This window comes from Eufriesea mexicana, unplaced genomic scaffold (genome assembly GCF_001483705.2).
Source record: "Eufriesea mexicana isolate 0111107269 unplaced genomic scaffold, ASM148370v2 scaffold6825, whole genome shotgun sequence".
In the NCBI taxonomy this organism is placed as follows: Eukaryota; Metazoa; Arthropoda; class Insecta; order Hymenoptera; family Apidae; genus Eufriesea; species Eufriesea mexicana.
The window spans coordinates 129,867-140,402 of NW_016914676.1; the positions used below are offsets into that span (position 1 = coordinate 129,867).

The 10,536-nt window shown below is 23.6% G+C and overlaps 5 protein-coding genes across 5 annotated transcripts in view; 3 read left to right on the forward strand and 2 right to left on the reverse strand.

Moving 5' to 3' along the window:
* Mpp6 (M-phase phosphoprotein 6) overlaps window positions 1–163 on the forward strand; it is an 854-nt gene extending 691 nt beyond the window's left edge. Inside the window, 1 exon segment of the mRNA XM_017906981.1 lies at window positions 1–163. This exon segment is cut by the window's left edge and continues 5 nt beyond it. Coding sequence (XP_017762470.1) covers window positions 1–163 — 163 coding nt within the window.
* A 302-nt stretch (window positions 164–465) lies between these two features.
* Window positions 466–3,584, reverse strand: LOC108552438 (EF-hand domain-containing family member B). Its single transcript, XM_017906982.1, has 10 exons — window positions 3,504–3,584; window positions 3,127–3,291; window positions 2,755–2,935; window positions 2,486–2,609; window positions 2,244–2,417; window positions 1,700–1,925; window positions 1,437–1,629; window positions 1,213–1,290; window positions 735–847; window positions 466–648 (listed from the first exon to the last, which is right to left on the reverse strand). The coding sequence occupies exons 1-10, from the start codon at window positions 3,582–3,584 to the stop codon at window positions 466–468; spliced, it is 1,518 nt and encodes a 505-aa protein (XP_017762471.1).
* A 526-nt stretch (window positions 3,585–4,110) lies between these two features.
* EMC4 (ER membrane protein complex subunit 4) lies at window positions 4,111–5,422 on the forward strand. The gene is made up of 3 exons (XM_017907008.1): window positions 4,111–4,229; window positions 4,625–4,896; window positions 5,226–5,422. Exons 1-3 carry the CDS (start codon window positions 4,171–4,173, stop codon window positions 5,420–5,422), a joined length of 528 nt encoding a protein of 175 aa, XP_017762497.1. The 5' UTR covers window positions 4,111–4,170.
* A 575-nt stretch (window positions 5,423–5,997) lies between these two features.
* On the reverse strand, window positions 5,998–6,440 carry LOC108552457 (uncharacterized). Its single transcript, XM_017907009.1, has 3 exons — window positions 6,349–6,440; window positions 6,220–6,273; window positions 5,998–6,114 (listed from the first exon to the last, which is right to left on the reverse strand). Exons 1-3 carry the CDS (start codon window positions 6,361–6,363, stop codon window positions 6,040–6,042), a joined length of 144 nt encoding a protein of 47 aa, XP_017762498.1. The 5' UTR covers window positions 6,364–6,440; the 3' UTR covers window positions 5,998–6,039.
* Window positions 6,441–8,387: 1,947 nt separating this feature from the next.
* The window catches only part of Fatp1 (Fatty acid transport protein 1), a 27,415-nt gene continuing 25,266 nt past the window's right edge, over window positions 8,388–10,536 (forward strand). The window contains exon 1 of the mRNA XM_017906989.1: window positions 8,388–8,966. Coding sequence (XP_017762478.1) covers window positions 8,892–8,966 — 75 coding nt within the window. The 5' untranslated portion in view covers window positions 8,388–8,891. The remainder of the gene's footprint in view (window positions 8,967–10,536) is intronic.

Sequence of the window (10,536 nt, forward strand, 5' to 3'; positions counted from 1 at the left end):
AGGGAAAGATACAGATATTTCAGATGAACAAATGACAGAAAATTGGAAAAATTATAGAAAAATAACAAACAAGAAACAAAAACATAAAATATCATTACCAGAATATAATAATGATCATGAATCATCACCAAAGAAACCAAAATTTTTAAAACCGCATTATTAGTATTTAGTATAAATCATTTGTATATAATGAATTAAGTTTGTTACATAAACATTATTTACTTAATATAATAAGTTGTAAGTTCAATGTATAGCATAGAAAAATATAAAAGATTTATGGTTTTATATACTATTGTAATAAATTGTATACTTAAAATGTAGAATGTTACTAAAATAATTATTACTTTTATTTTATTTATATAAATATTTAAATGTAGTTTAATTAGATGTGTACGCAATATTAATTTGTTTTAAAGTACTATATAATTTCACATAATTATTTTAAGTTTAAAAATTTTATGAGTTTTAATTATTTTTGTCATTAATTAAATCATCATATTGATCAAGTAAGCTTGCAAATGTTTCTACAGATATGAGAATAGTGCCATTTTTTTCTAATCCTTTTTCCCAAAGTAAATTGTAGCTGTCATTTGGAAATTGAATTCCAATAGCTTCAAAAATACTTTTTATTTCTTCTTTACTTCGAAGCTAATATTTGTTATTTAATTAATAATGTATGTGTATTTATAATGTATATTTATATTTGTATTATTTAAATATATTTTTAAACATACTTTAGAGAGATCTGTATGACTAAGACCATGCCTTGTAAAAATATTTGGAAGTATAAGGCTATAAGCAGTTGGTTTATCTAAATTTTTATAAGAAATCCCTGCTGTTGGAATATCTGTAAAGATAACAAAATGTTATTGACATTTTTTTTTATGTTTAATCTTGAGAATTAAAACATTTAATGTTATTATACACATATTTCAAATACAATTTTTATATTTCTTTCAAATTAAAAATTCGATATAATTATTTAAAAAGAAAAATTAAAAAGAAATTTATAAAAAAACATATACTTTTTGAAAAAAGAATCCTTTGTAAATTATTAGAAATATACGTGCATGTAAAAAGAATATAAAAATAATAGTAAAACAATTTTGTATGGTACATAGTAGCAATAACAATCAAAATTGCTCAAAAGTTGTTAAACAAGTATGTTGATAACAAAATGTAGCATAAGAGATATATAAAGAACACACTAACATGTAGTATTTATGATATTTATACTTCCTATTGTAGTATTGTATGTAGTATTGTAATATTGACATTCTAAAGGAATTTCTGAAAAAATAACATATTAGATATGTTGATTTAAAAAAATTATACATTAAATAAGTATTCTAATGTTTGTTCAATATATTAGACAGCAAATAAAAATTTAACATTGTAATAAAATAAAAAATTAAATATATAAATATATATATTACTTTCTATTTTTGGTAGTGTAGGAAAGTCATATTTCCAATTTAGAAGTTTTAATAACTCCTTGTAGTTTATACCATTTTCTTTACGTATTTGAAGCAGATCTAATAGAGGTATCAAAAATGTTTGATTTATATGTATTTTATGTTTATCTAAGATAGAAAAAAGTTGATTTTCTGATAAAATACTTGTATAATCCTGTAAACATATATAAAATTATTTTAATTGATACAGAAGTTACATTTTTCAAATAAAAATAACATGGTACTTTATCGAAGGATAATAAATCTTCATAGACATCTGAAAATGAAATTTCTGGTACATGTTTCTTTAATTTCTGACGTAAATTATTTATATATTTCAAATAGTTTTGTTGTACTATTACTTCATTATTTATAGGGCAGTCACTTAAAATGTTCAATTTTTCAAATATTTCCTTTTTCCCAACTTTACCATGTATCATATTTGTGTACATATATATATTTTCTAAATCTCTAAAAATGATTTGAATAATTAAAAAATCTTTTTTGAAAAAATTGGAAAAAAATTATTATATAACTTTTTTTAAAATATGTATTTGCTTATAAATAAAAATATAATTTTCATTATACATGTTATTTTGAAGATTTTATTAGCAATTGGTGTATTTTAATTTAAATAAGAATTTTGATGATTTTATTAGCAATTGGTGTATTTTAATTTAAATAAGAATTTTATTTTTTAAGTTTTCTCTTAGATTGATTGTAATCTCATTTATTAATAATATGATTAATTAGTTTGATTATGATTTATTTATTAATAATATTTATTACTTTATTTCACCAATACGAGGATGTGAACGTTTCATGAAATCTGCCAAGTTAGAATTTACTATTGTATTGGAGTCTGTATTAATCCAAGTTAAAAGTTTTTTTAATCGTACACCTTCAACACTAGCATTCCATGATTTTCCAAAGCATAAATTTTGATCAAATGGTTTCTTATAACTGAAAATGTAATTTTAAGTTTCGTAATACACAAGTTATTAACTATCATCTATCTTATTATGTCATACTGTCTATTGATTTGCTCTGCAGGCAAATAACTGTTATGACTTTTTTTATACATCTCAAGAAGTTTTTGCTCTGGAATATCATTTTTTTTTATTTTTTCTTTAAGAAGTTCGGCCATAGTTTCTCCTAATTGATAGAAAATATTTTATAAATGTATTTTACAAATTTACTTTGATTACAAATTGCAACAAATTAAAAATATATTGTAAATATTTTATTAGAATTATATATCTTTCTCATTGTTAAAAATATAATAACTGATATTTTATACCAGATTTAAGTTTCTTTCCAAAAGTCACTTCTAATGGATTCATTCTTACTGGAAGATTTGAAATTTGATAACGTGTTTTACCAACTTCTTTATTCCAATAACTTTTCATTACAGTATGTTTTAATTCAGAAAGAATTGTTTGGAATGATGTCTCTTGATATGGTTGTAAGCATTCTTTTACCTTAAATAATTAAAATACATAAATAATATTTAGATATTAACTTCTTATTTAGTATACAGCAATATCAATTACTAATCATACAAATTATATCAATAAAAGAAACATAAGAAAAAGTTACAAATATGAAGAGCACACAATTCTAAAAGTAATAAAAATTGTTATCATTTTTGTATCATAAATTTCAATCTTACACCAATTATTTGTTTGATATTATGTATATTATTTATATCTGATGGTAACATTTGTGTATGTTTTTCATTATAAACAAGTACATTTTTTATAGCTTCAATTTTATCTTCTAAAGAATAATCTATAAAACATTGTTTAATGTTGGATGTTAACGTTTTATAACTTTCCTATAAAAAACATTCATGTAGCTATTAAAATAAGATCATTAAGAGTTATAAGTAAGTACTACAAATATATTTATTATATACCATAATTAAATAGTAAAACACAGAACATAATTTAGTTATATATTCTATTTTAATACAAAAATTTTCTATTTACATATATTGAATAAAATGTTTTAAAAAAGTAATAATTTGTTAATAACACACAGTCTTACAAATTTTTTGTTGCAAGAATTTCCATCTTCATCAATTAAAGCCAAATATTTATTTTCTGCATTTACATTATATTTTTCCATTCTAAAGTATAAATGTTATTAGATACATAAATGAAAGTATATCAAAGTATTATCAGTCGAAGTTATGTTGTTATTAATTAACATATAAAGATAATTTGACAAAAGAAATAGAATATGAAAGTTGTATTACAGATTATCATTTTATTTGTGTCATTTCATTTTCAATTTATTTTATTTTAATCTTTATCGATATAATTTCATATAAGCTACTTATCTTATTTTTTGTATAAAAAAATCATTTTATAGAGACTTAATTTTTCTTAAAATATTAAAGTAAGTATAAATATGTTATATTTTGACAATTTTTTATATTACATACTTCAAATATCTATATTCCAATTTTAATTTTATTTTGTCTACTTTATTTTAATAATATATATTTTTTCTTATTATGTTATGTTTCATTTATATTTAAGTTTATGTTTAAATTTTACAATCGATTACGATTTCTAACTTTAATGTCGTATGCTATGATTATATAGCATAAATGTACTATACGTATATATATATGTGCTGTGTAGCAACTGCAAAGAAATTATAATAATATTATAATAGGTGTAAACAGTGCAAATTATATAAAATAATAATGACAGCAGTTAAACAAAATATGAAACGATCTAAATGGGCTTTGGATTTTGCTCACAAGTTGGTAACTTTATCATTCACGTTATATATTCCAAATATAGTGCAATTTCATTTAATGTATTTATTTTATCGGAATTTTTGTTAAATTTATGTATATAATACTATATAAACTGTAAAAAATAAATATATCAATAAAAATTGTTGTTTTTTAATATTCTTTATATTTAAGTAATATAAGGATGTAAAGGTTATGATACAATATTTTGTTTTATTTTTATCATTAAGTATCAAAATATTTAACACATATATTGCTATAGAAAAGTATTGCAGAAAAAGAAGTAAACTTCTATTTTATGTATTCATTATCTAATTTATGTTAATATAGATATTAATTTTATATCAATAAGAATTAATTTTCCAAAGAATGATAAAATTTTAAATGGTTTTATTTGTAGAAGTAAACAAGAGAAAAATATGGATATTGCTTCACCACCAGGTTATACACCTGCTGTTGCTTTATTTCATGCTGCTGATTCAATTAGAGAATCAGATTCTAATCATTTGATAATTAAGAAATCATGGGATTTAGCCATAGGACCAATGAAACAAATTCCAATGAATTTATTTATAATGTATATGGCGGGTAATTCTATATCAATATTTCCTATTATGATGGTTAGTATGTTAATCATTAGACCAGTGAAAGCATTATTTACTCTTCAGCAAAGTAAGTATATCGAATTGTATTTATACATATTTATATGTATATACATATATGTGTGTGTATAGATAAACATACATTTCATAATGATTAAAAAGATGTGATATACTATATGAAATTCAAATTATATTTTCAATAATTACTGTTGCATTCAATTTCATACAATTTATGCTCTAAACTTTATCTATTACAGTATGTAAATAAAATTAACTAAGAATATGTACAAAAGTACCTAAGTATACATTTAAACACTTTTAAACAGAAAAACATACATAGCTATAATTTATTTTAAGTAAATTGACTTACTAATGTTAATACTTAAAAATTTGTTTTAGCATTTAAAGTAATAGAAGGAACTCATGCTTTTGGGCAGAAGTTTGTGTATTTTTTGGGGCAATTGATAAATATTGCATTAGCATTATACAAGTGTCAATCAATGGGATTACTCCCAACACATGCATCTGATTGGTTAGCATTTGTAGAACCACAAGCACGCTTGGAATACTCTGGTGGTGGATGTATATATGTATGACACAAGATATAATTATATAAAAACATAATATGTGTATTTAAAGTAAATAATTTAAAATTTAGATACATTTTATTTTATGTAAGTTATAAAAATATTCATGTACAACAAAAAATGTTTTATTAAAATTGAACCAAAAAATTGTCACATGTTTACACATGTACAATAAACTGTAGTAAAACTTATTCCATAAATATAATAGTAAATTTGGCCCTTCTTTTACATAGTTTCTATTATACAAGTTTAAAATTAGTAAGTATTAGTAAATGTATTAGTAAATAAGAAAATGATTCAAAGTAATAAATATTGATAGACATGTCAGTTGTTAATAAAATACTTTTTTCTTTTCTTCATTTTGCTTTAGTTTATTAACTCTTTACAAATCACTTTATTAGTTACACATTTTGTATACACACGTGTGTATATATATATATCACATTTATTAAATAAAATACTTCTGTATGTAATGAATACATTTTTGTTTTAAATTACTTTTTGTATAATTTGAATTTTTTAAAACAAGTTTTATATTTTGTTATTAACATTTGTATGACTTTCTTTACATAATATGCTTTCTCCGTGTAAAAGCAGCATTCCATATATTAGTAAATAATTATTATTCATTTTTTTCTATATTGATCTTTAAGTTCCTTTATTTTTTCCATTATTGTATCAGGATCATCTAAACGGGGTATCTGAAATGAATTAGATATAAATTATACTATCCAGTTGAAGCAGTTATATTAAATTTTATTAGGTTATACTGAACTATATTAAGAAATAATAATTTTAAAACATACGTTATAGTTTTGGCTTAGACATATGCCAACATAAATTCCAATGCCGAAAGTTATCTAAGAAAGATATTATTATACATACTTTTAATCTACAATATTATTGCTATTTGTAACATAGAAACTTTAATTTACCAAAAACTTAAACATGTTTTTAATTGATTATTGTTTGTATAAAATATTATCACAAAAATAGTATCTGTTTTACTATTTATTTGATTTGTAAAATAAACGTAGTATTATGTCCCAATCGTGTTTATTTATTGAATGTATTTACGATTTAGGTTATTTACAAACATTAAATCTGTCTGCATACTAAATTTTGGCTGCTTACTAATATTTATGATATTTTTTATTAAACCTTTTTTAATAAACACTTTTATGGAAACTTTCCAGTCTTTCTACGTAAATACGATGAAAGTGATGCTACTGTTACAAAGTTCTACTGTTATACATCATATATATACGTACTTACTTTCTTCTACGTCGTTCCTGCAAAATGCGGGAATATTTGATTTACTATAATAATTATGTCATGGTATATTATTTGTTTTTTTAGTATTTGAACCATTATGGTAACTAAATAATTTATTTTATTTTATAAATATTTATTTAATTTATATGAAATATTACAAATGTAAAATACAAATATGTTTATTATAATAGTATAATAATTAATTAAATTGAATAAAAAAGTTAAAATAACATTTATTTCATTCATATTTTTTCCATAAAAATGGAAAATAATTTCTTCACTTTAATAAAAATTATTTAAAGGCATATTTAAAATAATAAAAATTATTAACTACTATATCTTATCGCTATTAATTTAAAAATCTTTTAAGTGAGATTAATGTTTTCATATTACCTTAAAGTTATTATAATTCCATTAAGGTAAGCTTTATAAAGAATACATGTGTTTTCTTCATTTGTAAGTTCTGCAGTGCGGTTAAAAAATGTAGAACGTTTTTAAGAAATTCATTTTATTTTATTCATAACGACTTATTAACGTCTAGCCAGGAACACGTGTATGTACCGGAAATAATTGTAAGAGAAAGCAGGACAGATCTAAGATTTCAAATCTACATGCATATGTATACTTTATACATATCTACGTAGGTTAAAGATATTTAGATCGTTTCCAATAATATTTTTCGGTTTTAAACAATATGGTAGCAGCAATTTATCGATACCTCAGTTTATAATATATAAAAAGTATCTAATACAATAAATATAAAATTTTGCTTGTCATTCTTGTAACAATAAATTAATCATTATACTTTGAATCAGTTTAAAACTTGATCCGTGACTCGTTATTAGAACTTTAAATGATATAATTTTATTTGAAACTCATTGTTCTTTAAACATTTGTTTATATCAAACTTTTTTCAAAAATACCTTTCTTTCTTTCGTAACAAATCATTTATGAAACTTTCAATCAATTTCCTATAAATTATTGATCTCTAACATAATGTTACGACATTTGAATGACAAACTTAAAGAAATTGGCGACTCTAAAGATACGTTCATTATTAAATTAATAATTTCATCGCTGCATTTATAATCAAAATCAAATTGGAGCAAAGAAAATTTCCGATTTTACCAAATCGTGTCACTCTTAAGACTCAGTAACATTAAATTTCTTAGCTACTTGATTTGATAAACAATTAGTCATGGTAGACGAAGAAGACTATGTACGTATAAATCTTAGGAGAAACGAAATAAGAAGAAAAGAATATAATACATTGAAAAATTGACAAATGACAACAATTAAAATAGTATGATGTAGCTAAATATCTGTATAAAAGTCAACATTAATTTTGCCAAAAACAGCTGCACGTTTTGAGTAATTGCACGAATAAAACATCCGAAACTAATCATTTTGATACGTTTGATAGTTCTAGTTTATATACACAGTCCTGTTTCAGAGGATTTCGATTCACTGATCGAACATCATTCAAATTATTATGTAATTCACGCGCATTAGTTTACCATCGTTTTTCATGACAAGGAATATTGCTATATTTTTACTAATATGTTAATGTTAAGTTGGACAAAGTTTGAAAGAAGTAAAAAGTGCCTCTCTGTATCTGCACAGGCAGTTGTGAAACGATGGAGGGAGATCGGCTTGCATGATCGGCCTAGCAAACTCACAGCCAGTAGGTATTCCGCTTTAGTACGTGGTCAAACTAACATCATCTCCAGTCAGTGTATACACGTGGGTCCTTATTTCCACTTACCAAGTAGTATTCACTGGTTTTTCTTCGTTCGACGAGTTTTTGCATGGTCTTGAACGGTTCGGTTACGATCGGTCGGTGTTTGCCCGCGAGCGTACGAATCTTTTGGCCTCAAAATCAACAGCGGGACTTTCTTGTCGCACGACACCGAAGAAGAGCGTAACTTCTTTCTACCATAATACATTCCGTGATGTGCATGTACTCGGTACATGCAAACTATTAAATTTACCTACGTCTGCCGATCGTTTGATAATTTTTCGCAAATATTCGTGCATGCACGGGATTACGGTAGAAGTGAAATTTTCTGTGATCATTGAAAACTCGAAACGGAGTCACGTTGATTTACTTCGGGGTCAGGCACGGGGATATCATCTTTGTATGTGTATACATCGGATTTAATGATCGAACCTACAATTGTTTACAAGGAGAGATAGTTCGAATATGTCAGCTACCATTTCGAAGATACTGAGCGGCAATGTTGGGAATGGGACCAATGTAAATTACGATAAAGATCGTGTAAGTACCGTAATGTTGAATAATGTGAACGTAGAGTATCGATTGTTCCGACGTGATAATAGTTGTACTAAATTGCATTAACTCTCGTTTACGAGTGAGAATTAAAAATACTAGTTGACGTAATATGTGCAAAAAGGAAAGTAAAACATGGTAGATAAAATTATTCTAACTAAATGAACTACGAGTAGTTGTGACGTGAATGTTACTTCGAGACGTTTAATAATTATTTATTTCAAGTGACAATGTTTTCGCAAATAAAAGTGATTGAAAGAATGCATTCTTAATCAAAGTTTCTACCCGGCAAACTGTTCTATTTTAATAATATCACTGCTCAATGACTATGCATAAAAATAAAAAAATAAAAATTATATCAGATTAAGGAATTAATTAGAGCATCTATTTGAGGTGAGAATAATTTTGCAAATAATAGCATTTTTGGTAAATGTCTTCGTTTTATAAACTATTTTTGGTTTTAATAATATTACGATTCAATCACTATCTATTACTGTTATTTTGATAATGATTTATAATATTGCATTAATAAAATACATACATATATAAAATTAATGTCAAAATTTAATGTATTTTGAATAGATTTTAACATTCTTTATTTCTATACCTTACATGTTCAGTTTAATAGATAGAAGCAAAATAATTACTCGGTAAAATTATCCATTAATTATCTAGTACTAGACATATTATTTGCACCAATGTAGACGTTTATAGAATACACTTTTCCATGCATGACTGACATGCTCGAGAACCGATATATTGGTTTTATAAGATTTTGTATCATTTTCACAAGATGTCAGGAATAACACAATTGATTTCATTTTACATTGTTATTTATGAACTATATCTTTTTTCAAGGTAATAATTTAAAATTAATGATTCTCATAAAAGTTATTTATACATTCTTTTGATGGAAATCTAAAATTTAATGACATGGATCCAGCAAAGTATATTAACGTGTCATTTCCGTTGTTTCTTTGTAAATTATGCTTTCTTGAATAATAAATTCTTGTGGTAGGAGAACGGTGGCCAGACTGCTTTTGCCCATTACAGGTTCCCCTAAACCCTGATTTTCTTTTAGTTCGACGAGGCTAAGACATTTTATGTTATAGGAAACACGACGAACGTCATATTTCACGATATCTCAAGTTTTTACTTTGAGACAAATTTATAATATTAAAATTAAATAGAATAAAACATTTAACAAAATTGAATTACATTAAAGACTGAATAAATTTTGTAAGCAATTCTTAAGTAATTTTGTTGATATCTTAAAATAGTAAGTAATAATACGTCCATTAATTTTAATCGATATCAATGGAAAAGTATTAAAATACGATTAAATTGCAAAATTTAATTTAATAAAATTAATTTTATTTTATTTAATTCAAGTACTTGTTTATGGAACATTCTTAAAGATATGAATTTAAATAGATTTGAAACGACTTACTGATTAATAATTAGTAATTTAATAACAAAATGTTTAGAACATTTAACATAATTAATATATATTTAATACAATATATTTTTTAATACGATATTTTATAATTAATGTATA

Excerpts from the sequence above, each read along its gene's own strand:
- LOC108552438 (XM_017906982.1), bottom strand. The coding sequence starts at position 3,584 with ATGGAAAAATATAATGTAAATGCAGAAAATAAATATTTGGCTTTAATT. Across the intron at positions 1,630-1,699 it reads ATTTATTATCCTTCGATAAA|GATTATACAAGTATTTTATC; the intron begins GTACCATGTTAT and ends ATATGTTTACAG. Across the intron at positions 1,291-1,436 it reads TACACTACCAAAAATAGAAA|AAATTCCTTTAGAATGTCAA; the intron begins GTAATATATATA and ends TTATTTTTTCAG.
- EMC4 (XM_017907008.1), top strand. The coding sequence starts at position 4,171 with ATGACAGCAGTTAAACAAAATATGAAACGATCTAAATGGGCTTTGGAT. Across the intron at positions 4,230-4,624 it reads GCTTTGGATTTTGCTCACAA|AAGTAAACAAGAGAAAAATA; the intron begins GTTGGTAACTTT and ends TTTTATTTGTAG. Across the intron at positions 4,897-5,225 it reads ATTATTTACTCTTCAGCAAA|CATTTAAAGTAATAGAAGGA; the intron begins GTAAGTATATCG and ends AATTTGTTTTAG.
- LOC108552457 (XM_017907009.1), bottom strand. Across the intron at positions 6,115-6,219 it reads GTCTAAGCCAAAACTATAAC|ATACCCCGTTTAGATGATCC; the intron begins GTATGTTTTAAA and ends AATTCATTTCAG.